This window comes from Carica papaya, chromosome 5 (assembly GCF_054855325.1).
Source record: "Carica papaya isolate Zhongbai chromosome 5, ASM5485532v1, whole genome shotgun sequence".
Classification (NCBI taxonomy): Eukaryota; Viridiplantae; Streptophyta; class Magnoliopsida; order Brassicales; family Caricaceae; genus Carica; species Carica papaya.
In genome coordinates this window covers 36,328,979-36,353,968 of record NC_142313.1, presented here as the reverse complement: position 1 = coordinate 36,353,968, position 24,990 = coordinate 36,328,979, and the positions used below count along the sequence as shown (strand labels likewise).

Genomic DNA, 24,990 nt, shown 5'->3' with positions numbered 1-24,990 from the left:
TGTCCATCGCGATGCCATTTGGGCCGTCTGTACGCGTGAGATCTGGACCGTCCGTGCGTGTGAGATCTGGGTCGTCCGTACTCGTGAGATTTGGAACGTTCGATCGCAGGCACGCGGATCGCCCACGTGGGTCTGTCCCGCATGGTCTCCCGCGTCAGCGTCCTTGCCATGCGGCGTGTTCTGGTTGGCCGGGGCTGCTGACTGGGCTGCTGACGTGGCTGCTGACATGGCACAACTTTTTTAAATTGCGTTTTGACCCCTGATTTTTGATTTTCTTTTCAAAAACACCTCCAGAATCTAAATTTTTACCCTTTTTTTTCCAAAATCAATTTCAATTAAATCCCAAAAATAATTTTACTCTATTTTATTATTATTATTATTTTTATTTTTATTAAATTAAATTAAATTAAATTAAAACCTTATAAATTAAATATTAAAATAGAATAAAATTAAACAAAAATTATAATAAAAAAGTAAAATAAATTAAATAATAAAAATACAACTTTTTGGGTGTTACAATTGTATTTTAATTCAAATGAATTTTTATGCTCTGATACAACAAACACAGAGCGCAAAATAACACAATAAATAAGAAAACTTTCAATGATTTTCTATTGCTCTGAATATTTATAGGATTTTACTAATGTATTTATACACAAGCTGGAAGGTTCTAAAAAAGAGAAAAAGGGTACTAAAAGGAAAACAAACGTTTCTCTTAATCTGTTACAATAGAATGAAAAAATTGGGTACAAAATAATACCAGCTGTACTAATTAACTAAGTTACAGTAGAGAATGAGCTAAGAGCAAATGGTTGCATGAGAGAAATTGTAATCTTCTATAGTTATGACCCCCAACTTATATGTAAAGAAGTGTTCTTATTTGTAATCTCATCTTTAAAAAATAAAAATTGAGAGAAAAGTTAGAGAAAAAAATCTTTTCTTTTTCTCAACTTAAAATTTTCTATATATCAAGTTAAAATATTAAAACCGCAAAGCCTATATAATGATAGTCTTTATGAATCTAAATATATTTATACTCTAATATTTCTCTTAAGAATATGGTATAAAATATCTTTTTTTAATAATAATTTTAATTCTTAAAGTTTAATAGTCCAAAAGTATTTCAAAACTAAATACTTTTACTCGTTGTCCTTTTTGGTTGGACTTGTCAAGTCATATAATATTGTCCCTTATTCATATGATATAGGACATGAGGTAGATTCTCATCTTATGCTTTTAACAACTATAGTTAAAGCTACTAAACAATGGTGGTCTTATGATAAAAGATCGTTTGAAGAAAAGCTCCGTTGAAGATTAAAAGAAGATGCTAATGTCATTGATTTCTAGATTGTTAGACCTGTAATTTAAAAAAATTATAAATTCATTTTGATACTATTTTATAACACAATTAGTGAGCACCTATAAAGAATGAATAAATTATGAAAGATATAAGTATATTACTTTGAAAATTCACGATGATAAATCAAAATGTGAATATTTTTTTTTTAAGAATGAAGTTCTGATTTTATTGAATTTTTTTTAAAAAAATATTCTTATATCATGGTATGAATACCTGACTATAATAACTTAAGTAGAATTTTGATTAAAAAATACAATAATTAGAAACATCAATTTTTTAATTATTAATTATCAAACTTAAATTTTATTATTATTAAAATATTATATTTTTACGAGAAAAACTTAAGATGAGAGATACTTAACAGTAAATTTGAAATGTCTTCTAAATATTAATTTCCATTTCTTATGATAACATATTTTAGTGAATTAAAGAATTGGTAAAATTTTAATTTTATTCCTTGAGAGTACCAAGATTTTATTGAAAATGCTCTAATTTGTTCATCATCGTCAAAAAAAAAAAAAAGTATATCATTTAATCAAGCTTAATCCCCATTTAAAAAAAAAAAAATTGCCAACATGACAAGGTAAAAGAGTGAATAAATATAGAAGCTTCTATATTTCCATATATGCCTTCTAACATTTTAACTAATGCTTCAAGCTCAAATGAATTTTTCACATCCCAAACCTAGACTACAAAATGTTGAAAATTGCTGCCTATAATTAATCTCTTTCAGCACCAAAAATAAAATCGACTCTCATCCATTTGATTTATAGTTATTGTTTGGAGAGGATATGATAGAGAACTAATAGAGTGAGTTATAGTAATTCCACAACTATTAAAAAATATGTTAGACATGCTCAATTGGTTAAAAAATTTAAATTAAATCGTACTACTTTTAAATTTAAAGATATTTTTCGTAATAATTTAAGAGGATGGTTTACTTTTGGGCATGTTTTTTTTGCTCTACTCCTCTTCTTCGGAAACATTTTGTATGATATTAGAACTCTGTTCAGATATATTTTTTTTAGTATTGATCCAAGTTTAGATACTTTCGTAAAATTTCATTAGTAGATTATTAAATCTATGATGAAGACAGCTGTATTTTTAAAAAATATTTGGGATTATTTTTTATTATCATCAACGGCATTGTTTATAAATTTTCAAATTATTTAAAGAAATATACATTTAAAATTACTTAAGTTAAATAAATTTTTATTTAAAAGATAAGAAAATATGTTTAGACATAATCATCACACAAAAAATTCATTATATTTTAGAAAATTTAACAAAAATTATATTAATTATAAATATTTTATAATTTATTTAATTATGTGTATTGTTATTTTAAGTTAATTTAATAAAATAACTAAGTAAATGTTTTTAGAGAAAAGAAAATTAGTTATTTATTTTTTACCACCTTAAAATCAATTTTTGGAATCCAATAATCATGTTGTTTTCAAAGTTACTAAATAATTTTTTAAAAAAAAATCTATAAAAATAAATGAAATTCAAACACTCTCAATAATGCATAAGCATCACAAATTGGGGGAAATATTTAGGGTTTATATCGGCTGAGAAACAACTAGAATATGATTCCGAGAGGGGTGCCTCTGTGTAGAAATTATGTTCTGACTTCTAATTGTGTAGAAATTAAAGATTAAAAAATATAAACAAAAAAAAAAAGTCTATATAATGTTAATTATTTAATGTGAAATACCAAAACCAAATGACAATGACTAAATTAAGCTGTCAACTAACACACACACAAAGGAAAATCATCCACAATAGAAGAATTATTACTCACAAATGGTGTTAATAACCCTGAAACAGAAAAGCTCACTCTTAAATTCATCAAACCCTAGACATTACGGTTTTAAGTCTCCTCTTCAGGACACAGAAGTTATATCCCTTCAACTGTTTCTTTACAGAGCCTCAATATCAACACCTTTCAGCTAGAGAAAGGACTCAATTTGACTCAAGCAGCCCTTGGGGCCTTCAAATATACTTGAAAAAAACCCAGTTAAACTGTATTCATGTATGAAAATTGAAAATCATTAAGAAATGTCAACGGGATTGTGGGCCTCAATATCTACATGCTGGATACCAGGAACAAGCTCTTGAATCTCTTTTTCAAGCCGGTCAACTTCACTTCCTAAAGCGGTAACTACTTCCTCGCCTGCATAAGAAACTCAAGTTTTTAACCCCGATCAAGCCATTTAAAAATTAAGCACCCACATATTTAGTCTGATGATAGGTGCATCTCTCAATTTGGCTATAGACATAAGTTCAGTCCCGTTATCCCATATTATTTCCTACCAAGTTCTTTTCATTTTTCAAAAAGAGAAAAGATGTACGAACTCAGCAAGCTACATGTGAACAAGTGCTTAGTCTCACCATAGTTTGACATGATCTTGAGCAATGCAGAATCATCTTCCTCCTTGGCAGCCTCACGAAACTGCATGTCATTAATTTCAGCAGGTTAGGCATGCTTCCTATTACAGAGTATAGATTTGTGTGACAGAAAGTTCTCATTGTTTGATTGATAACGTCACCCCGCACTTGTATATACAAGGATACATTGCAACATATAAGCATATCAGAGGCACCAACAAAATCAACAGAGGATCCTAGATCAATAAATACAATGATTTTTGCCTTCCACTTTGTAAAAAGTAATATAAGACCCTTCATTATCAGCAGTGGAGAAATTTCAGAGTGCACATTCTATAACAGAAAAAGCTAACTAGTAGAACAATAGCACTTACAGGAAGGAAGAAGCTAATGCTTAATATGATTTACCTGTCTAGCCCACTCCTGACGTCCAGTCCTGCTCAGGTAATTTTGCACTACCACAACTCCATTGAAATCTGTTGTACACAACTAATCACCATCAAGAATAGATTTCTAAAATTATGAAAAAAAATACAGAAAATTAGCTTAAGATGCACAGCTTCAAGGATCACACTTCATATTAAAACTGAAAAAGAATTATTAGACTTGTACGGGATTTTCCCCTTTGCTGATGTATAGCTCAACGTGCACCTCAAACAAACACCACTATGTCTTAACCAGTTTGCCACAAGACCTGTCATACTATAGATCAGTAACCAAAGAGGTCTACTAACATTGGAAAAGGAAAGGTTAGACAACCTAGTCGTACAACTAGATATAATCACTGAGATGTTTAGTAACATTAGCCACACACCTGCAACACGAAACCCTTCTTTTTTTTCTTTATTATTACTTTTACACATTATTCTCAATTTTTTTAGTGCACTTCAAAATATTATTTAAAAGAAAAATAGTTTTTTTATTTTCTTCTATACCCTCTATGGTAATTTTACACCCTATAACCAAGAGCATCTGCAAGTTATAACCTCAAAAGAATACCAAGTTTAATTGTAAACATTATAGAACTGCATAATCCAAGGCACTATTGTGGAAGGCAGACAGAGCTTGAATTTTGTGCTTGTGCTCGTGGCCAATGAACTAGAGGATGCTGTTAAGAGGAAGAAGAAACCTGGTGTGTGTAAGTAAGCTGAGCCTACAAAAGGCCTATAATCGTGTTGTTTGAGAGTTGGGACTTCTTGAACTATCTTTCAAAGATGATGGGTCTAGGAGCAAATGGTGCATTTTGTCCACCTCCTTTGTTGTTCTTATCAATGGAAGTCTAACAAGTTCCTTCAAAGCTTCAATAGCCGGAGACAAGGAGACCTATTTCTCCTTTCTTGTTTATCGTTGTGATGGAAGCTTTTAAGAAGACGATCATTCATGCTAGAGAGATAAACCTTTTTCCAGGGTCTCTTGGTGGGAATAGTAATCAAGACAAATCCTATCACATCTCTTAATTGCTCACAACTCTCTTCTTTCCGGCAGATATATTAGATCATCCTTTCTACACATTAGAAGCCCTTTCTTCTGCTTCCAAGATATCTCCAGCCTTCAGATCAACCTTGAAAAATCTACGCTAGTTCTTATTTGCAATGGCATTCAGACATGAGAATTCACCGAAATCCAAGCTTGTCAAGTAGCTTCTTTCCCCATCAATTATTTGGGGATTCCCTTGGGGCCTAGAAGAGAAACGAGAGGATTTGGGACTGCACAATCAGCAGCATGGAAAGATTGACAGGTCTTCAGAGGAGGTACTTGTCGAAGGATTTGAGATTGAACCTGATAAGAAGCATTCATTCTAATATCCGCATCTACTACATGTCTTAATTTCCCATGCACTGCAATGTTGCAAAAAGACACATGCAGATTTTGTCTTGGTTCCTTTGGGGTGCCCCAGGGGAGAAGAAAATTTCCCATTTAGTCAAGTGGGATGCCACTATATATCCATTCTCCGAGGGTGGTTTAGATATATGATTCTTGGTCACATTCAGCAAGGCCTTTCAAGTTAAATGGCTGTGGATGTTCCTTATTAGTAACGGGGCCCTATTGTGAAATACTATCAAGGCCAGATCCAATCTTGTGGAGGGGAGTTAGATGAGAGTAGAGAGATGATTTTGGAGGCTCAAGGATATAGCCTTCAGCAAGGTATCAGAGAATGAGCAAGTATTCCTAATCCTGTTCATCTAAATATCAACACTGCACAGAGGTTAGGGTTTTCGGAAGGGTGTTTTATATGGTGATGCTCCATTGAAAGCTTATTTTTCAAAAATCTTTCATCTGGCTTGGATAAACGAGAAATTGAGAAGGACTATTACATCGACTAAGGGGGACTACGTCATGGCATATTACACTTGGTAGGAAAGTAAATGAATGGGAGATAGATGAACATGTGAATCTTCACGCTTCCCTCGAGAAAAGTCTCTGTAAATCAGAACAATGAGGGATACCCCTCTTTGGAGCCTTTCCAAAAATTGAAAATTTTAAATCAAATAGCTCTTTTTGTTGGTAAACGGCTTTAGAGTGCATCCTTGCTATAGGTAATATAAGGAAAAGCGGATGCATCATCATCAATTATGTTGGATGAGTGTTGTTATGTTAATATACTTGTTTCCTTATTTGTAAAAAAGAGTATATTCCTAGAATATGTGGATTCAATTAGTCTCTTAAATGGGATGTAATTAATTACTAGGGAGTACATTCCTAGAATAGGTGGATCCACTGAGCCTCTTAAATGGTGTTTAATTAAGTACATTCCTAGAATAGGTGGATCCACTGAGCCTCTTAAATGGTGTTTAATTAATTATTAGGGTTTTCTTTTCCGCAATAAGATTTGTATATAAATAGTGACAATCCTTCAATAAAATATATCAGATTCTATTCTCCCACAAAGAATCAGAGTTAGGAAAAATTTTTTGTCCATCTCTCTTCAAACCCTAACCGGCATTCATTGTCAGAACAAGAGAAAAAGCCTAAACTCACAAATCAGCCTTCATAATCAGTCACCTCACCAACCAGCTTTCATAGCCAGCAATCCTCCCAAACCAGTCCTCATCACTGACCCAGCACCCAGCAGCGTCCATCTCTCAATTGTGCCCAGCAACACTAGCTAGCCGCTGTTCATAAGCCCCTGTTGTGCACTGCCTCTGCTGCATGCTACCCAGATGTGCTATGCTGTGCCAGGGTAAATGCCTCCACCCACGAGCACCGGCCTGCACCACCCTACTGTGCACTACCTTCAACCATGCACACCAGTCTGTATCGCTTTAATGCATGCACTACCTCCAACAGTGCACATCGGACTCCATTACTTCCACCCATGCGCACTACTCTTCATTAATACTGTTTTTGCTTTCTAGTCCCCTGCACCTCACTGCACGATGTTTGAGGTAACCTCACAATCCACAGGAGCTATTTCTCAAGGGATGACATCACACCATCCTGCTGGAGAATTACAGCATATTCAGGCAACTTACATCCTGAATTGAAAGAATTATTTTAAATAATTCGAACTAATCTATACGTTCCTAAAGGGAAAGGAAAAATCAGCTACCTTCTAGGAATATGACCGGAACCAGGAGACCTGAGACTTGATGCATGGGATGAGGATTCTATGATCATGGTATGACTTTAGAACTCAATGTTCCTAGAAATCAAGGTCTTTGCATGTTTCTGCTCACAGCCAAATTCATTTGGGCTGTTGTTACACATACTATAAAGTTTGAAATACTGCTCAAATCTATGAACTGAAAGTGAAGACCATTTATACTAAGGAAGTATGTCAATCATAGAGTATGCTAATCTCTTGAAAGGGTTAAACAAAATGAGCTAGATTACTAATGCTGCATAGAGATGAAATGCAGTGAAGATGCAGAAATACTAAAAAACTTTATTGAGAAAGACAAAATTATGATTTTCTAGCAGGTCTAAATGTGGAATTTGACAAAGTTAGGTTTCCAAATTTTGGGAAAAGAGAATTGCTTTCTCTGGATAAGATAGTTTCTATTATTTTAGCAAAGTAGAAAGGGGATAATGTGGGAACCATAGCCAACTAAGGTCTTAGAATGCTGAATAATGAGCCCAAAATCCATCAGCAGGCAAACAAGGAGCACGGAAACACTGAATCAATAAAAATGAGTGAGGACAGCCGAGACAAAGTATGGTGCATTTTTGGTAAGAAACTAAGACATGCCAAAGAAAGGTATTCGATATTGAATGGAAAGCTTTTTACCTCGAGCAAGGGGTAGGGATATAAAAGTGGGCAATGAAAAACTAGGGATAGACCCACTTCACAAGTCAGCGAGAGAAGGATAAGGCTCCTGAATATAGAGGGTTCAACAAAGAGGAGATGAAACGGCTAAGAAATCTCCTCGAAACTCTAGAAAACCCATAAGCCCTGGTTCATTAGCACATTCAGTAAGTTCTCTCCTTCATATGAATTAAATGCCTCAAATAGATTATCTACAAGTTCATGAATTATTGACTCAAGAGTTACAGATTATATGACACATTCCTCACATAAATCTAATACATATATCCCTTGTCCTAGCAATATAAAAATAGCTATTTTCATATGGTTCACTAACCACCATAGCATGGATCAACAATATCAAGATTAATCTCACTTTTATTCTTTAGAACGTATTTCATGTTCAAAAGCTTTCCACTAGTTATGTCGATAAATAAACTCTCTCATGATAGTAAGGTAACATTTTACTTTTTCTACGTTCTATGTTTTTGCAGATATTACCTTTTATTTTTGTTGATCTAAATCATATTTTGCTCAACCTTATTGAAGAATTTTAGAGTAAGAAATAATTTTCTTTTTCTCACGTTTTTATTTATTGATGATCAGACACATTTTATAGGCAAAAAAAGACAAAAACTAACAACCTTCCCTAGTGGAAGGGAAAAAAGCAAAAAATGGCAGTAAATATTTTGTTACATTGCCAGGTTGTCAATGAAGGAAAAAATAAATAGTAAAAAAGAAAACACTGAAAGTAATTCTACACTCCCCCTCAATTTAAGTTACATAAATGTTTAATAAGCCTAAATTGGATATCAATTCGTTGAAGAGTCTTTTGAAAAGTGTTTTTGTTAAAATATCTACAATTTGCTGACTAGTAGGAACGTGGAGTATTGTAATGGTTTGATCTTCAATCTTCTCCCTGATGAAGTGTCTATCTCCACGTGTTTAGTTCGATCATGACGTATATAATTTTTAGTTATGCTGATTGTTGATTGATTGTCGCACCACACTTTCATAGGAGTAGTAACTTTTTTTAACCAAATTCTCTCACATGTTCCATGAGCAAGTGACCGAAATTCAGCTTCTGCACTATTTCGTGACACAACAAATTGTTTCTTATTCTGCCAAGTGACTAAGTTTCCCCAAACGTGAGTACAGTACCTAGATGTAGATCTTCTGTCAGTTATATAACCCGCCCAATCTGCATCTGTGTAGATTTCAATATTTCTGTTCATTGTTTTTTGGAAAAATAGTCCCTTGTCCTGGAGTTTTCTTAAGGTATCTTAAGATCCGATATACTATATTCATATGAACATCAGTAGGTTAGTTCATGAATTGACTTGCAGTACTTACAGCAAAACTGATGTCAGGTCTAGTATGAGCGAGATAGATAAGTTTGTTCACAAGTCTCTGATATCTTTCTTTATCAACTAGCTTGTCATTTTTAAATCCAACTTTTGTAATCGTTTCCATGGGTGTTTCTGCTGGTTTACACTTGAACATCCCTGTTTCTTTCAGCAGGTCAAAAACATATTTCCGTTATGACACAGATATCCCCTTTTTAGAACGAGCAAATTCCATTCCCAGAAAATATCTGAGTGCTCCAAGATCTTTTATCTCAAACTCCGTGACAAGAAAAGTTTTGAGTTTCTAAATTTGCTCTATGTTATCACCTGTTAAAATAATATCATCAACATATACAATTAGGATAACTTTTTTACCAGAAGCACTGTTCTTGACAAACAAAGTATGATCAGACTAGCATTACTCATAGCCCATATGTTTAACTGTTTTGGTAAATTTGTCAAACCAAGCTCTCGAAGATTGTTTTAGACCATAGAGTGCCTTTCTGAGTTTGCATACCTTACGAGTTTCATAAGCGGTCTCAAGGCCTAGAGGAACTTCCATATATATCTCTTCTTCTAAATCTCCATTGAGAAATGCATTCTTTACATCAAGTTAACAGAGAGGCCAATCAAGATTAGAGGCAAGAGAGAGTAATATCCGGATAGTGTTGTGCTTAATCACTGGGGCGAATGTCTCCTGATAGTCTATCCCGTAGGACTGAGTGAAACCTTTAACTACTAGACGAGCTTTATACCGATTCACACTTCCATCAGGATTGTGTTTTACAGTGAATACCCATTTGCACCCAACTTTATGTTTTCCCAGTGGAAGTTCTGTCAGTTCCCAAGTTTTGTTCTTTTCTAGGGCCCTAATCTCTTCTTGAATAGCACCTCTCCACATTGGCAATGCAAAGGCTTCATGAATTGTTTTAGGTTCAATGGGGCTGCCATCAAGTTGACTTACATATGCATGATACTTTGAAGACAAGTTGCTGAATGAAATGTAATCTTGTATAGAGTGTCTAGTACAAGATCGAGTTCCTTTCCGCAAAGCAATAGGTAACTCAGTATCATGATCAGTAATGGTAACAATATCAGAAATTGTGCCTGAAAACTCATTACCTGATGTGTTCTTACTGCTTGGAACTAGAATAGACTCATGGCAATGTGTAGTTGGTTCAGAATCTTTATTAACTGGAGTTTTGTGTCTCCTAATATATACACATAACTTTTTGTTGATAGTAGTAGGTATAGGTTCAGGTTCAAACTCTTTGATACTGGTTTCAGAAAAATTTGATGAGAACTCAGGAATAGTGAGGGGAAGAGAGGTGAGAGGTGGTGTACCTATATCCCATACTTGATATTCTTGATTAGGACTCTCCCCTTGAATATCAGTAGTGGGATAGAATGACTGATTTTCAAAGAAAGTAACATCCATAGTGTTGTAGAAACGACGGGTCTTGAGACAAAAATATTTGTATCCTTTTTTATTTAGTGAATATCCAACAAAAACACATTTAATGGCCTGTGGGTCAAGTTTACCCCTGAAGTGAGTATGAACATGAACATAGGCTGAACAACCAAAAACTTTATAGAGAAGGATATGAAGAATATGAAATTGCAGAAAGGCCCTAAGAAGTATATCATAGGGTGTTCGAAATGAGAGAGTTCGGGAGGGCATGCGGTTTATCAAGTATGCAGCGGTGAGAACAGCCTCTCCCTCAAGAAATTTTGGAATGTGGGTAGTGAACATAATTGATCGGGTTACTTCAAGAACGTGTCTATTTTTTTGTTCAACTATGTCATTTTGTTATGGGGTATTGACACAGGAATTTTGATGGATAATGCCGTGGTCAGAAAAATATTGGCTCAAAATGGTTTCAAAGTATTCACACCCATTGTTTGATCTCACTACTTGAATTTTGGTGCGAAAGTGATTTTGAATCACAATGTAAAATTTTTTAAAAATTTGGCCAATTTCAGATTTGTCTTTCATGAGAAAAATTCAGATAATTCTAATATGATCATCAACAAAAGATATAAACTATTTTGTCCTGATAATATTAATAACCTGATAGGGACCCCATACATCACTACGGATTAATGAAAAAGGTTTTGTGGGTTTGTAAACTGAACTGGGAAATGAGTTTCGAATGTGTTTAGACAGTTGACATACTTCACATTGAAAGGAAGTTGGATTTTTATTTCGAAACAAAGCAGGAAAAAACTTTTTCAAGTACACGAAATTAGGATGTCCTAAACGGTAGTGCCATAACATGATAGGGCATTCCATATTTAAGTTGTTTACAGATTCAAAATTAGTACATTTTGTATGATGAGTTTGTCTATTAAGAGAAGAGTTGTCAGCTTACAGTAGATAAAGATCTGAATTCATACTAGCATTGTCAATTGTCTTCCCTGAGTCCAAGTATTGAAATTCACACAGTTTACAGTTAAATGTAACCACACAATTCAAGTCCTGTAATAGTTTACTTATTGACAGGAGATTGCAATTTAAATTTGGAACATATAGCACAGAGTACAAAATTAACTTGGGTGTCAGTGCATTATTCTTGTTCTTTCGACTTGGGAGATAGAGCCATCAACAATTTTAATTGAGAATTTACTTATGTACTTACTGTATTCCTTGAATAATAAGATATTCCTGGTCATATGATCGGAAGCACTTGAGTCAATAATACATAATCCTCTTTTTGTGGAATAAGTTGAGAAACTAGAAAAATTACTTTTGTGAGCTGTGAAAGTATTACTGAGAACCATATTGGGAGAAAACATTTTTTGGAGGAGGCTGATTTGTTCAGGACTAAATAGGGAGCTTTCAGTAGGAACGGCTGCAACTGATTCCTCCTCTGTTGAGACAAAATTGCCCCGATGAATTTCCTCCGTTTTCTGCTTTGGTGTCTTCTTCTTCTCAGCCGATTCCTTCTCAGCTAGTTTCCCGTGAAGCTTCCCGCATCTTCCACGAACGTGACCCGGCCTTTTACAGTATTTGCACCATGGTCGTCCCTTCCGCTCAGTCACCCGACTTGTGAGGACTGCACCAGTCTCAGGTGAGAGAGATATGCTTTCAGCAAAGTTACGGTTCAGTTGAGAGTCACCCATCATCATTTCCTTCCTGCTTTCTTCGCGTCGCACCTCAGAGAACACCTCTCTGATGTTCGGGAGAGATTTGGTTCCAAGGATGCATCCTCTTACCTCGTCGAAGTATTTATTCAATCCGAAGAGGAATTTGAAGATTCGTTTCTGTTTCACGATGCTTCGGAATCTCCTGGCATCCTCTGGGCAGCTCCAAGCATGTTCCTCAAAAAGGTCAAATTGCTGCCATTTTCGAGTAAGAAAATTGTAATATTGAGTTATTGTTTTTTCTCCTTGCCGCAGGTCGTGAAGATTTGCTTCGATTTCGAAGATAGCGGAAGTGTTATCGCAAGTGGAGTAGAACTCACGAGCTGCGACCCAGATATCGTGCGCAGTCTCATAAAGGAGAAAATTTTCTCCAATCTCGGTGGTCATTGAGTTCACCAACCAAGACATAACAAGATTGTTCTCTACTTTCCATATCCGAGCATTTGGATCATTCGCGGGAGGAGGTGAGAGCTCTCCAATAAGGAATTCATCACAATCTTTCCCTCGGATGAACATTAACACCGAGAACGACCATTGAAAATAGTTACTACCATTTAGTCGATGGCCAGTAACAAAAGAGGGAGCCTGAATAGCAAGAGCATGACTATCAGGCACCGAAAGATGAGAGCCCAGAAGGACTTCGGGCGGAGAAGAGGTCTGCTCATCCATTGCCTATTGAATACAAAAGGGATGCTGAAGGATTTGGATCAGGTATGCTCTGATACCATGAAGAATTTTAGAGTAAGAAATAATTTCCTTTTTCTCACGTTTTTATTCATCGATGATCATACACATTTTATAGGCAAAAGAATGAGAAAATGACAAAAACTAACAACCTTTCCTAGTGGAAGGGAAAAAAGCAGAAAATGGCAGTAAGCATTTTGTTACATTGCCAGGTTGTCAATGAAGGAAAAAATAAATAGTAAAAAAGAAAACATTGAAAGTAATTCTACACTTATTTTCAAAAGAACATTATAATAGAAGATAAGACCAAAGACTCTTTCTTCTTGACCTAACTTTGCGTTCCCCATCACTAGTGAGTATATCTCCCCACTAACCTCAAACTCTAGAAAACCAACCTCACTCACCTCAAAACCCAACGAACAAACTATACATTGACCTGAAACCAGTGACTGGTGGTTATATGACCCAAGGTTCTCTCAAGTGTACTCAAGGAAGAAGAATTTAAGTCCTGAAACCAAAGCAAGTTCAATCAGCAGACTCTAATTCTGGAAATGAGGTAACTTGTGATGACTTTTTGTCTTTTAATATTGACATGTCTATTACAATTCGGAAATGAACAAGAAAATGTACTAAACACCCATTATATTCATTCTCACATTTTGTATCCTTTTAAAAATGTTCATTATCTCATGAGTTTCCTCATGAGTCTAAATACTGTCTCTATTCTTATTACACTATATGATTCATTGCCCTGTAAAAAAATAAAATAAAATAAAATAAAAACTATGAAATGCTCAAATGCAGGGACCGTAAAGGAACAGAACATGGGAGGTGGTAGAGACCTAAAGTAACATTTCTAGCAAAATGTAAATTGAGATTCACTATGAAGTATGAATGGCACTATAGAAAGATATAAAACCAAATCAGTGACCAAGGGATATACGCAAATCTATGCAATAGACTATCAAGAAAACTTTCACTTGTTGCCAAGATGAACACGGTTCGATCACTACTACCTTTAACTGTTACCTATGATTGGTAGTTCCAATAATTTGATATGAAGAACGCCTTCTTATATGGAAACCTCCAGAAGGAAATATAAAAGGAGATTCCACTAGGGTTCGCTAAAAGGACACAAACCAATAAAGTATACAAGCTTAAAAAGGCATTGTATGAACTGAAGTAATCCCTGAAAGCCTGCTTTAGAAGATTTGCAAAAGTAATGATTACCATGAGATATAAACAAAGTCAATGAAACCATACATTATTTATCAAGCACTCAAATTCATGGGGAGTCACAGCTCTACTCATGTATGTTAATAATAATGATTGTGATAGAAAATTATAAGAATGAAAGACTGGCACCAAACAATGTCTAGAACGAATTTGAGATAAAAGGATTAGGAATATTGAAATATTTTTAGGAATTGAGGTGATTCACTGAAAATAAAGAATTTTCATCTCCTAACAAAAATACATTAGTAATCTTTTGAAAGATAAAAGCAAGCTAACATGCAAACCTACAAGCACAATAGTAGATCTCAACCACAAGCTGGGATTAACAAAAGATGTTGCTGTCAATAAGGAGACATACTAGAGATTACTTGGGAGATTTATTTATATGTTAGAAATGAAGCAAATATTGTTATACAATAAGTGTAATAAGTCAATTCATGCATAATCTCAAAAGAATCTACCTACAGGTAACATATATAGTATCATACTATCTTAAAGGAAACCAGGAAAAGGCATTTCGTTCAAGAAAATGCTGGATTGATACTTGAACCTGTACTAATGTTGACTATATTTGGTCAGTAGTAGATAGAAAATCAACCATAGGTTATTGCACTTTTCTTGGAGGAAATCTTATTACATAGAAGTAAGAAACGGAATAAGATAGCCAGATGAAGTGCACAATCAGAATTTCGAGTAAAGGCACAAGGGTTTTGCGGGCTACTAAGGTTAAAAATCATCTTGGAAGACTTGAAGAGTAAGGAGGATAGTCCTACAATACTTTATTGTGACAATAAATCTAAAATCAACATAATCCATAATCCAATCAAGAACATTAAAGTGTCACACACTATCAAAGAGAAATAAGATAGTGGCTTGATCTACACATCCTATATGCTCACCAACTTATAACTTGCCTATGCTTATCAAGGACCTGAGTAATCCAACATTTTACCAAGCTGGAAATAGATAATGTTCATTCACCAGCTTGCAGGACCGCGTTGGAAAGTGTTATTATGTTTAATACACTTGTTTCTTTATTTATAAAAGGCGTAGGGTTTCCTTTTCCGCAATACGGGTCGTCTATAATAGTGAGTATTATTTAATAAAATACATCACATTCTATTCTCCCACAAATCGTTCCCCCTTTTGCATAAGCCACAATGAATCCCAAACCATCTTCTTTGTAGTATACCATTGGAACCAAACTATGGGATTTGGTTTTTGTCTTTTGGGTATCAAGTGGGTGACAAGTGGTTCGATTTAAGCTTCATTTGGGGCAACATTTGAGTTTAGCTTTTATGCTTTGAAAGCACTTTTGTTACCAATTGGATCAAAATGGAAAATGCTTTTGGCGAAAGTTAAAGCTAGAATCTAGTTTTATAAATTTAAATACAAAAAAAAATAATTTACAGTTTTTATAAAATAAATTTGCCTTTTAATAGAAATTTACACTTGAAATCTAATAAGAACACAGTTTTTGCTTTTCAAAATGACAACATTTTTTACAATTATTTATACCAAATAACTTTTAAATAAAAGTAGTTTTGGTGAATAGTTATTTAACAGCACTTTTAAAACTCACAGCACAAGTTACAGCTACCTCAAACATCCAGTTAGAATAAGTTTTTAACATGGCATGATTTGTGCCATCATACAAGCAAGAAAAAACTCATTACCCTCACCCTCCATGCCATCATAAGGAAAGAAGGAATAGGAGAAGCTTTGATGGCATTGTATCTAATTTTACAACTATCAAGGACCAATCACTCTAGGCTAAAAAGTTATTCTATTCTCCATAAAGAAGGAATATGACAACTCATTGATATTTTGGTTGAGCCTCCTCCATAACATTCTGTTCTTCATGTTCTTGTTCATAGGTTACACCTCCTTGGTGCTTATTATTCCTAATTTTCTTTTTCTTTTAAAAAAAAGAAAGAAAGAAAAACGCAAACAACCACTTAAATTCAGCTCCAACAAACAATACCAACACGTTAATATGAATATGAATCCAAGAATCAAGTTGTCCTATCCACAAATGTCAATCTCACAATTAATTTGTGGACTCCAAAAAATGAATTTACTAATTCTTGGTATCTAATAGAAATGTCAAACAAAAATATCAAGACACAATAGTCAAAATGTTAATACTAAAAAAAAAATGATGACTGGAAAGGACAATTATTTGAAAAATCAGAAATGAATAATGTAGGCAAGAGACTCACCTATCTCGGCTTTAAATCTAAAGGATCCGGGTCCAATCACCTCACTTTTGCAATCATATAGAGCATCTACAACCTGGACCACAAATTTCACAAATCTAAAGCTAACCTCTTGAGGCAAGAAAGAAATAAAGCGTCGAAATAGAAAGAGTAGTAAGTTGTACCGGGTCATTCTTTAAAAAATAAAGAACTTTCTGCATATCATGGTCATCCATTGCTCTCCCAATCAAGGCATGTCGATTGCGCTGTATGAGAAAAATAGCCACCTGCAAAAGCAATTTTAGTCCAGTTCAATGACCCTGAAACAATCCTGTGAAGTACGAAACAGTCCAAAAGCTAGTCATCAAGTTCAAATAAAAAAATTTAACATGGCTGTGGGAATGCTTCAATTGTACAAAACTGTTCGGACAGATACAGTGTGTAAACTGTAAAGCACACTGAATAAATTGACAGAAAGATATATTATATACCATTCCAAGTAGGTTTCCAACTATAATTGAACCTATAGGATCATAAATTGCATTCCCCGTGGTATTCACTGCAACCAATGATGCTGCCGCGATAGCAAGACCAGTTACTGCAGCACCATCCTGCACAATACGATTGTTTATTAGCGGATATGGAAAACTATGTTCAGAATTAATTTAATGATCTAATTAGACAACAAAGGCGCAATGGCAGACTAAAAAGTGATACTCTTTTCTTCATCTTTTTCCTAATTAAAACTGATTATAACTTTCATATCCACTCCTACAGCTGATGCTCGTGAGGAAAATGGAGAAAGAATTTTAACAAATCAATGTAGTTATTAATGAAGACATCCAAAATTTAGGCTTCTCAACTCTTGGCCCATGCGGCATGCATTTCAAGCAAATAGATGCTTGCCGGCATTTTGTTAAGTCATATTTCTGATATTGTAGCCGTAATATTTTTTTTATAGAAAAAAGTATCATTAAGATGAATAAAAATGAATTACAATGGAAAAACGATAAGATATCTTCCGGAATATACACCAACAGACGCACAAGTAGGACTATAAAACAAAATAATTACAATGGAACAAACAACCTGATCTCCGAAATCACAATATTATGGCTTCCCAAGTACAGAGATGGAGATATCTGGAAATATTCCATGAGCCCATAGGGAAGCCAAAAATGTCAACTTCTCCCATAGAATTTCAAAAGGGAGGAACTTATCTGCAAAAAAGCTGACAATCCTGCGAGTAGAGCACCTAGCCATAGTGGTTTAGCTTTCTCCGCCACTCCTAACTCATATAACTAGAATTCATAAAGCACTATAGAAGATGTTATCTAGTTAACCCAATTGTGTCAAACAAGCCACTAAGGAGTAGATGATTATTTGTTTCCCAGTCTCTGCAGTAGATTAAAAAAAATATTTGGATAAATGATTATTCATCTTCTTCAGCATAATCCACAAGATAGCCAAGCAGACAAGACATAAGTTTCTTCCTAAACTTATGATTGAATGCCTTCCCATGAATAAACTTCGCCTGTCATTGCCTAATTCAACCCAAGAAACTCCAAAGCACTAGAGCTCAAAGGAGGAAAGAAACCACAGTAGGAGGTCATTTAGGACTTCAGCCATTGTCTTGCACATGTAGCATCTATTGATACGAATCTTCCTCCTTTCCCTAAGGTCATTGCCAGCGAGGATTCTTCTTCTCGCCCCTCCCAAGCAGTAACTAAATAAATAAATAAGAAACTCTAGGGGAAGCTTTGAGTTCCAAATTTGGTTCATAGAATTGATACCAAGGTTAAGAGCAATTCTTGACTACCATATTTTATTATTTAAGTATTTTAGTTTATTATTTGGTATTATATAATTAAAATTTTATGAAAATAATAATTTTATATAATTAGAATTTTAGTAAAATAAAAATTTCACTATCTGTATATTAGAAATTTTATAAATACCCTAAATATAATAACATAAAGGGTGAGAAATAAAATTATTATTTTTTTTCCAAAAATCTACATGATATAAGAGCAAAATGAACTTATTTTGAAGTTCTAATTTCATATTTTTTTTGCAAACCCTAAAATAATAAAAATATGCTAAGTAGGAAGAGAACCAGATCAGACAAAGAGAAGGCAGATCAGAGGAAAAGAGAAAGCAACTGATCTCCTTCTTCCGCCGCATAGGAAGCTTTCCGACCGTGCCGCATCGCACACAGATCTATCCTTAGATCTTCTTCTCCAGTCGTGCACAGAGCCACGCACAGGAAGCTTTCTAACCGCACCTTGTTGCGCGTAGATCTAGACCTCTTCTGCTGTGCCGCGCCACACTTCGTACAAATCTAGTCTGTTTGAGACGAGCCACCGCTGAACCGAGCCACTCTCTGAACCAAGTTCGAGCCATTTTTTGAGGCGAGCCCGAACCGTTTTTGAGTCAACACGAGCCGTTTTGAGCTAAACCGAGCCGTTTTGAGAAAGGTCAAGCTGTTTTGAGCTGAGCCAAGTTGTTTTGAGCCCAGCATAACCATTTTGAGCCGAGCCAAGCCAAGCTACTGCCTGATAGATCTAATTTCAATTTGGCATCCTTTGGCATTGATAAATTGCAGGATGACTATTTAGAATTCAGTCTGCAAGTTGGACATGTGTTATATCTCTGTACCAACTTGAGAAGAAGTGTTGACTATCATATTTTATTATTTACTTATTTTAATTTATTATTTGATATTATATAATTATAATTATATGAGAATAATAATCTCATATAATTAGAACATGTATTAGAATAAGAATTTTACTATCTGTAGGTTAAAAATTTTATAAATATTTTAAGTATAATAATATAAAGAGTGAGAAATAAAAAATTTTTTTTTTCCAAAAATTAACAGCAATATTGTCGAATCCTAAGTAGAATGACTTTACCGAGAAAAAACTGCCAAAACCCAACTTACAAGCCAATTCCCTCATAATGACCACCAAAATGAAGTAAATACTGAAGAATGAAAATTTATTCATCAACTTTCAAAGGTTTCTAACAAAGTCTATAGCCCACACGCCAACATCAGAGGAGGAAAGGAAGATCTTATCCATAGTGGTGTCCTTAAATCTAGCCAATGAGTATGCAACAGGAAGACACCAGTGCAAAGCCTCCTGCTCTTCTATCATCCAGATTTCACCCTACACCTTAAATTGATCCTCATCCTAATGCAAGCATAGAACTCATCCCAACTAAGCTAATACTCTTCCAAAGGCCTAAAAAACAGGGGCCTCTATATTGTCTTGTCCACTCCCTAGCGTCCAGCCCAAACTCAGCCCACCTTTTTGAAGACAGATTAGCTGTGTGCCAACCCACTAAACAAAACCTCATTTGCTACTCTGAATCATGTCACAAAAATTAATTCTGGAGCTTTCCAATTTTCTTGCCGCACCACTAGGGATTGTGAAGAAGGACCAATAATAGATGGACGCATTACACAGAGTGAATTAATCAGAGTTTGCCTACTTTGGAAAAGACCCCCCTTCCACTCTACCAATCTTAATTTTGGACACCACAGGTCCCATATTGTTTTTGTCGTTGGACTTGGTTCAAAATATTGATCATCCCAAACACCTTCTGAGATAAATCTCCAACAGTTAATGCTTCATGACTAAGTGATGAAACATGACTTCATGATGCTTAAGAAATTCTCTTCTTAGCTACTATTCTAGGTCTTAACCTCTAATTCCAAAGCAAAACAAATTACGGTTAAACCATCCCATAGTGAAAGCTCCCCCACTAATAGCTTTCAGTTGAATTATAATTTTATACTAGACAAACACCAATGATTTCCGAAGAGCGCCCAAGCTTCATAAAGCTTAATCAGAATATCTATTTCACATGTTACTAAAATTCAGCATCAAATGGTCACTTATTTCTTCACCTAGATGTAGCTTGAAAGATTTAACTAAGCTTTTTGCTATATAAATAGAAAGTTTGTTTTTCAAATCCTTGATATTTTTGTGCTCACAAATTTGCTTGGGGATGAGAGAAATTGGGACTATAGGCATTATAGAGAGGGCCATTTTTTGCCCCGTCAGATGTTGAAGCTGAATTATAGAATTTTGTTCAAAATCTCAATCACCAAATCTATGGATGAAGGCCCATGGATTTTTCAAGATTTCTTTGTTTATTTTGCAAAGGGGTATTGCTCTCCGTACTGAAGAATCTTGTCTCTTCATATTCTCTTGCTTTTGGAAGGAGACCTTATCCTCCCATTATGTCGAAGCTTTCTCCCTTTCTCTTTTTTAGGAGAACCATTCTCTCTCTTTCTAATAATGTGTTTTTATTAAAAACGAACAATTAAAATTCAAAAAGAGCGTATCCACAAATCTTGTTAAGCTAGGCAAACTTAAATTTCACCAGTTAAATCATCTTTGATATTGTTTACAAGTGACAGACATCATAAAAGTCATCTCAGTTTTTTTTTTTCACTTTACATCCTAGCGTTTTATTCTCCTACTTATTAAATTGGTTTGAACTCATTATAACACTTGACATGAAATTCCAGCAAGAAAAGACAAATGACACAGTAGACACCTCTGTCATGACAGCAACCGAGGTGGGATCATGTCCTCGCCAGACATAGTCTCTCACTTTCATTCCCTCTGCAGCTGCACCTTTTTTGACAGCTTGTATTGCAACTATAAGGGAAGCACCTAACAAGAAGAAAAAACTCAAACCTGAAGATATGCTCATTAAGATCAACTTTCCAAAAATCATACAAAACTGAGTATACCTTCAATTATAAAGGAACCACCTATCACCAGAGCTGCATACTGAATATTTGGCGGAGGCTGAAAAAGACAAACAACCCCAATTGTATGTAACAAACTATGTATATGAAGAAAAATGGGAAACAATGTAAGAAAAAGGCCAAGGGAGAAGAGCAGATTCTGATGTGTTTGTGTTTAAGTGATTAAGTGGGAATTGAAATTCACAAGATCGATTACCTGTGAAGTCCACAAATTCTGCACTCCATGAACAATTGTAGCCCCAGAACCAAGACAAAAGATGCCAACAGCAGATATCAAGGACCACACAAATCTCTCTTTTGAGTACCCATAACTGAGCAAAGTGAAAGATGTGGTTTGAGCACAACCATAAAACAACAGAAACTGAAACTGTCTCCCTCTACCATAAATGCATGCTAGTGAATTAGGAAAAGAACAAGTAACTTGCCACAGTAAATCTTTCTTGAGTACCCATGCAAGTAAAAAACATGAGCCAAGGAGAGTACATGATCAGTAGAGATTGAAGAAATGGGGAAAAAAGTTATTAGATGTCAGCATATATAAAGCACCACACAAAACTTTCTTTTGACAAGTTCTTCCTTGTCACCCATGCATATGAGAGAAAGAAGCCATACTGCCTAGTGGTTGTAGGAATTAAATAAAGTTATAGATGTCAGCAGCTATAAACAACCACAAAGATTTTTTCAGAGTACCCATGCATGCAAATGACTTGTGCAAAGGAAGCCACCCAGTAAGTAGTAATTACAGAAATGAAATAGACATAAAATTTTTATTTTTAAACTCTTCCTAATATGTAAACCAAAACCCAAATCTTTTATAGGTAAATTGGCTACCTCGCACCTCAAGATAGCGGCAAGAGGTTCCAAGTCCATCCCTCAGTAAGTGGAACAGATTCTGAATTGGTCAAGTGGATCCAAAGATCAGAGATAGCTAGAAAGTATAAGAGGATGCATTAAATGTGAGAAAGCACCTCTATTGGGTTTCCAAATGCACCACATCAGGCTTCCATATAGAGAAACAATCCTTGATAATTGTTTGCTCCTTGTATCGTTCATAACCTTCACATTTCAAGATAATTTTCCGTAACATAGCAAATCAATATCTAAAACACTCTTAACATAATTCCCAAAACTAAAAAGATTTCTGAGTTCCTTAGGCATATCCTCTGCCAAATTTTTTCTTTCCTGATATTTTAAGGTTCTAACTCCTCCTTCCTCTTCCCCAGTACCTTCAATAGTTCTAAAGAATTCGATGGCTTGTTCTTCAAAACCATGAAAACTAACTCAACAGCCAGTTGATCTTTGCTATATTTTTCAGAAAAAGCTCAATTTAGTTAGACTCTTGAAAAAAACACTATACCTAACAGCCAAACTTCCTTTCTCTCATCCCACATACCTAGTATACTTGGAACCTTTCCTCATTTATTCCTCTCAGCCAATTTGAGACCATCACTATGCAAAATAGACAATGGAAGAACACTCTTGTCATATAGGTACCCAAAAGCACAAGCGAAAAGGAAGAGGCAAAAGAGATGCTTTAGTAGTTCAAAAGTCGAGGTTGAGTTTTAGCCCGTAGGGACAAAAGATGCAAAATGTAATTGTAGGTTTTCTAAATAAGTTATAATTATTCCTTTTAAATCTAGAGTTTACTGTTGTAGTTGAGAGTATTAATGTTTATTTCGTCTTAAATCCTTCAAAAGTTTCTATTAGTATCTCTCTTTATAGTTAGATTATGATTAAATTGAAGCTTTTTTAATCTCAATCTCGCTTATGAGACAGCCATAAGTCATTTTCAGAAAATTTCCAAGCCAAATTGGTCCTTATGATCATGTGATGCAACCAAACTCTCAAATGCTAATCTCCTTTTCTGAGTCAAACTATAACCCCCTTAGTTCTGATATCTAAGAAATCTTAGTCATGATGTCTATATTTGAACCAATTAGCCAAGGTTGGAAAAGCTATCCTACTTTGTCCTGCATCAATACATGACAATAATTGCCAATAGAGATCATGATTTCTTTAAAAATAAAGCTTATACACACAAAAAGACAGACTTCTAGAATCTAGGAACATTTAGATGCATGATAGTGAATGGCAGAAAACACAGAACGATGACGAGGATATTAAAAGAAATAAGTTTTTACGAAATAACTCACGGATGAAGAGCATCTGGTGCACGCCTTGAGCTACTGAGACCATAAGCAAGAAGTGCCTAGAAGGTTAACATGAATTAGTTTCTCTCCATTCAATAATCAATAAATTCTGTCAAAGTTACAGCAAAAGCAGAATGGATGAGAAAAATAATTTCAATAGCAACTTCAAAAGGCCAAAAAAGACCTGATTAGCGAAATCTGCAACTGAGTGAACAACTTCAGCCAACATAACATGGCTAGAGGTTGATAACCAAACACCAAACTTTAGAGAAAATACAAGAAAGTTGCACCACAATGCAGTAGTGACTGCCCGTTGACTGCAATAGATCATTATTATTAAAATGAGGAACTAAAACGAGATAGAAATATGCTTAGATTGTGAAAAGGGGCGATTGTTTCCAGTACTCTAAGCATCAATAATGTAAAAAGAAGCAAAACCATAAATATTTACAATAAAACACACACATACAAAATTCTCCAAGTAATTATGTAAAAAAACAAAGAAATCAGAGATAGCATTGCCTGTGTTGATCATTGATTTCAATCCTCTTAATTTGTTTAGACCTTGTGAAAAAACCTGCAAAAATTCCACTCTCACCATTAGCCCAATAAGCAAACATCCCAAACAGAGTTGTTTCGATGAAGAAACTTACTGCGATGAAACGAGTACTGATGATTACGGCAGTGATCACTATGCGAAGACACCAATTCCGGGCAACCGCGCGAGACGAAACTCCGAAACTGCAGATAGGAACCTAGCTGAGAGCTAGAAATCTGCTGCGTGAAACTAGGCTCCAAATTGTAGTTATTCTTGCTGGTTAATAGCAGCAATTGAGAGAGATAACTAGTGTCATTGAAGAGAAAGTTGCCAATGACAGGGAAACGAGAGCTGCGACTAAAAGTGGACGAGTGTTTAGCGGGATGGAGAAAGCGAGAGAAAACGCGATATGATGTTTGCATTTAAGCACAGTCACGAATTTTCTTTTCTTTTCATTCCCTTTCTGACAATTCTCAACTCTGAAGAAAAAATGTCTGAAAAACAAGTGCCAAATTTATCGGAAAGAAGACGAATTCTCTGAGGAATGTTTTAAAAATGCTTTCTGCTTTGGTTTACACGATATCTTCAGATATGGTATAATCAGTCACGTAGGGTTTGACATGTATATTGAAAGAGAAAAAAGGAAGACGAAGGAGAATCAGAGCGCAAGAATACCTCTCGCGTCTCCGACACTGTTTGAGTGTCTTGGTAAGACTGGATTAGTAAGAAGCCAGAATAGAATTAATCTGGCTTCTTACTAATCTAAATTCCACTAATCTGGCTTCTTAGTAAGATTTGTAGAGTGGAAGGTGGGTTTCTTTTCCAAAGCAGGCAAACTCTGATTAATTCGTTCTATGTAATGCGTCCATCTACTATTGGTCCTTTCTTCACAATCCCTAGTGGTGCGG

General features: G+C 35.0%; 1 protein-coding gene across 1 annotated transcript; it reads right to left on the bottom strand.

The window, feature by feature from the left end:
• Positions 1–3,135: 3,135 nt before the first annotated feature.
• Positions 3,136–24,990, bottom strand: LOC110813199 (Cation efflux family protein). Its single transcript, XM_088220580.1, has 13 exons — positions 24,198–24,990; positions 24,067–24,121; positions 23,729–23,861; positions 23,548–23,603; positions 21,591–21,705; positions 21,377–21,434; positions 21,178–21,296; positions 17,097–17,216; positions 16,791–16,892; positions 16,630–16,702; positions 4,160–4,227; positions 3,755–3,815; positions 3,136–3,536 (listed from the first exon to the last, which is right to left on the bottom strand). Exons 1-13 carry the CDS (start codon positions 24,502–24,504, stop codon positions 3,415–3,417), a joined length of 1,389 nt encoding a protein of 462 aa, XP_088076706.1. The 5' UTR covers positions 24,505–24,990; the 3' UTR covers positions 3,136–3,414.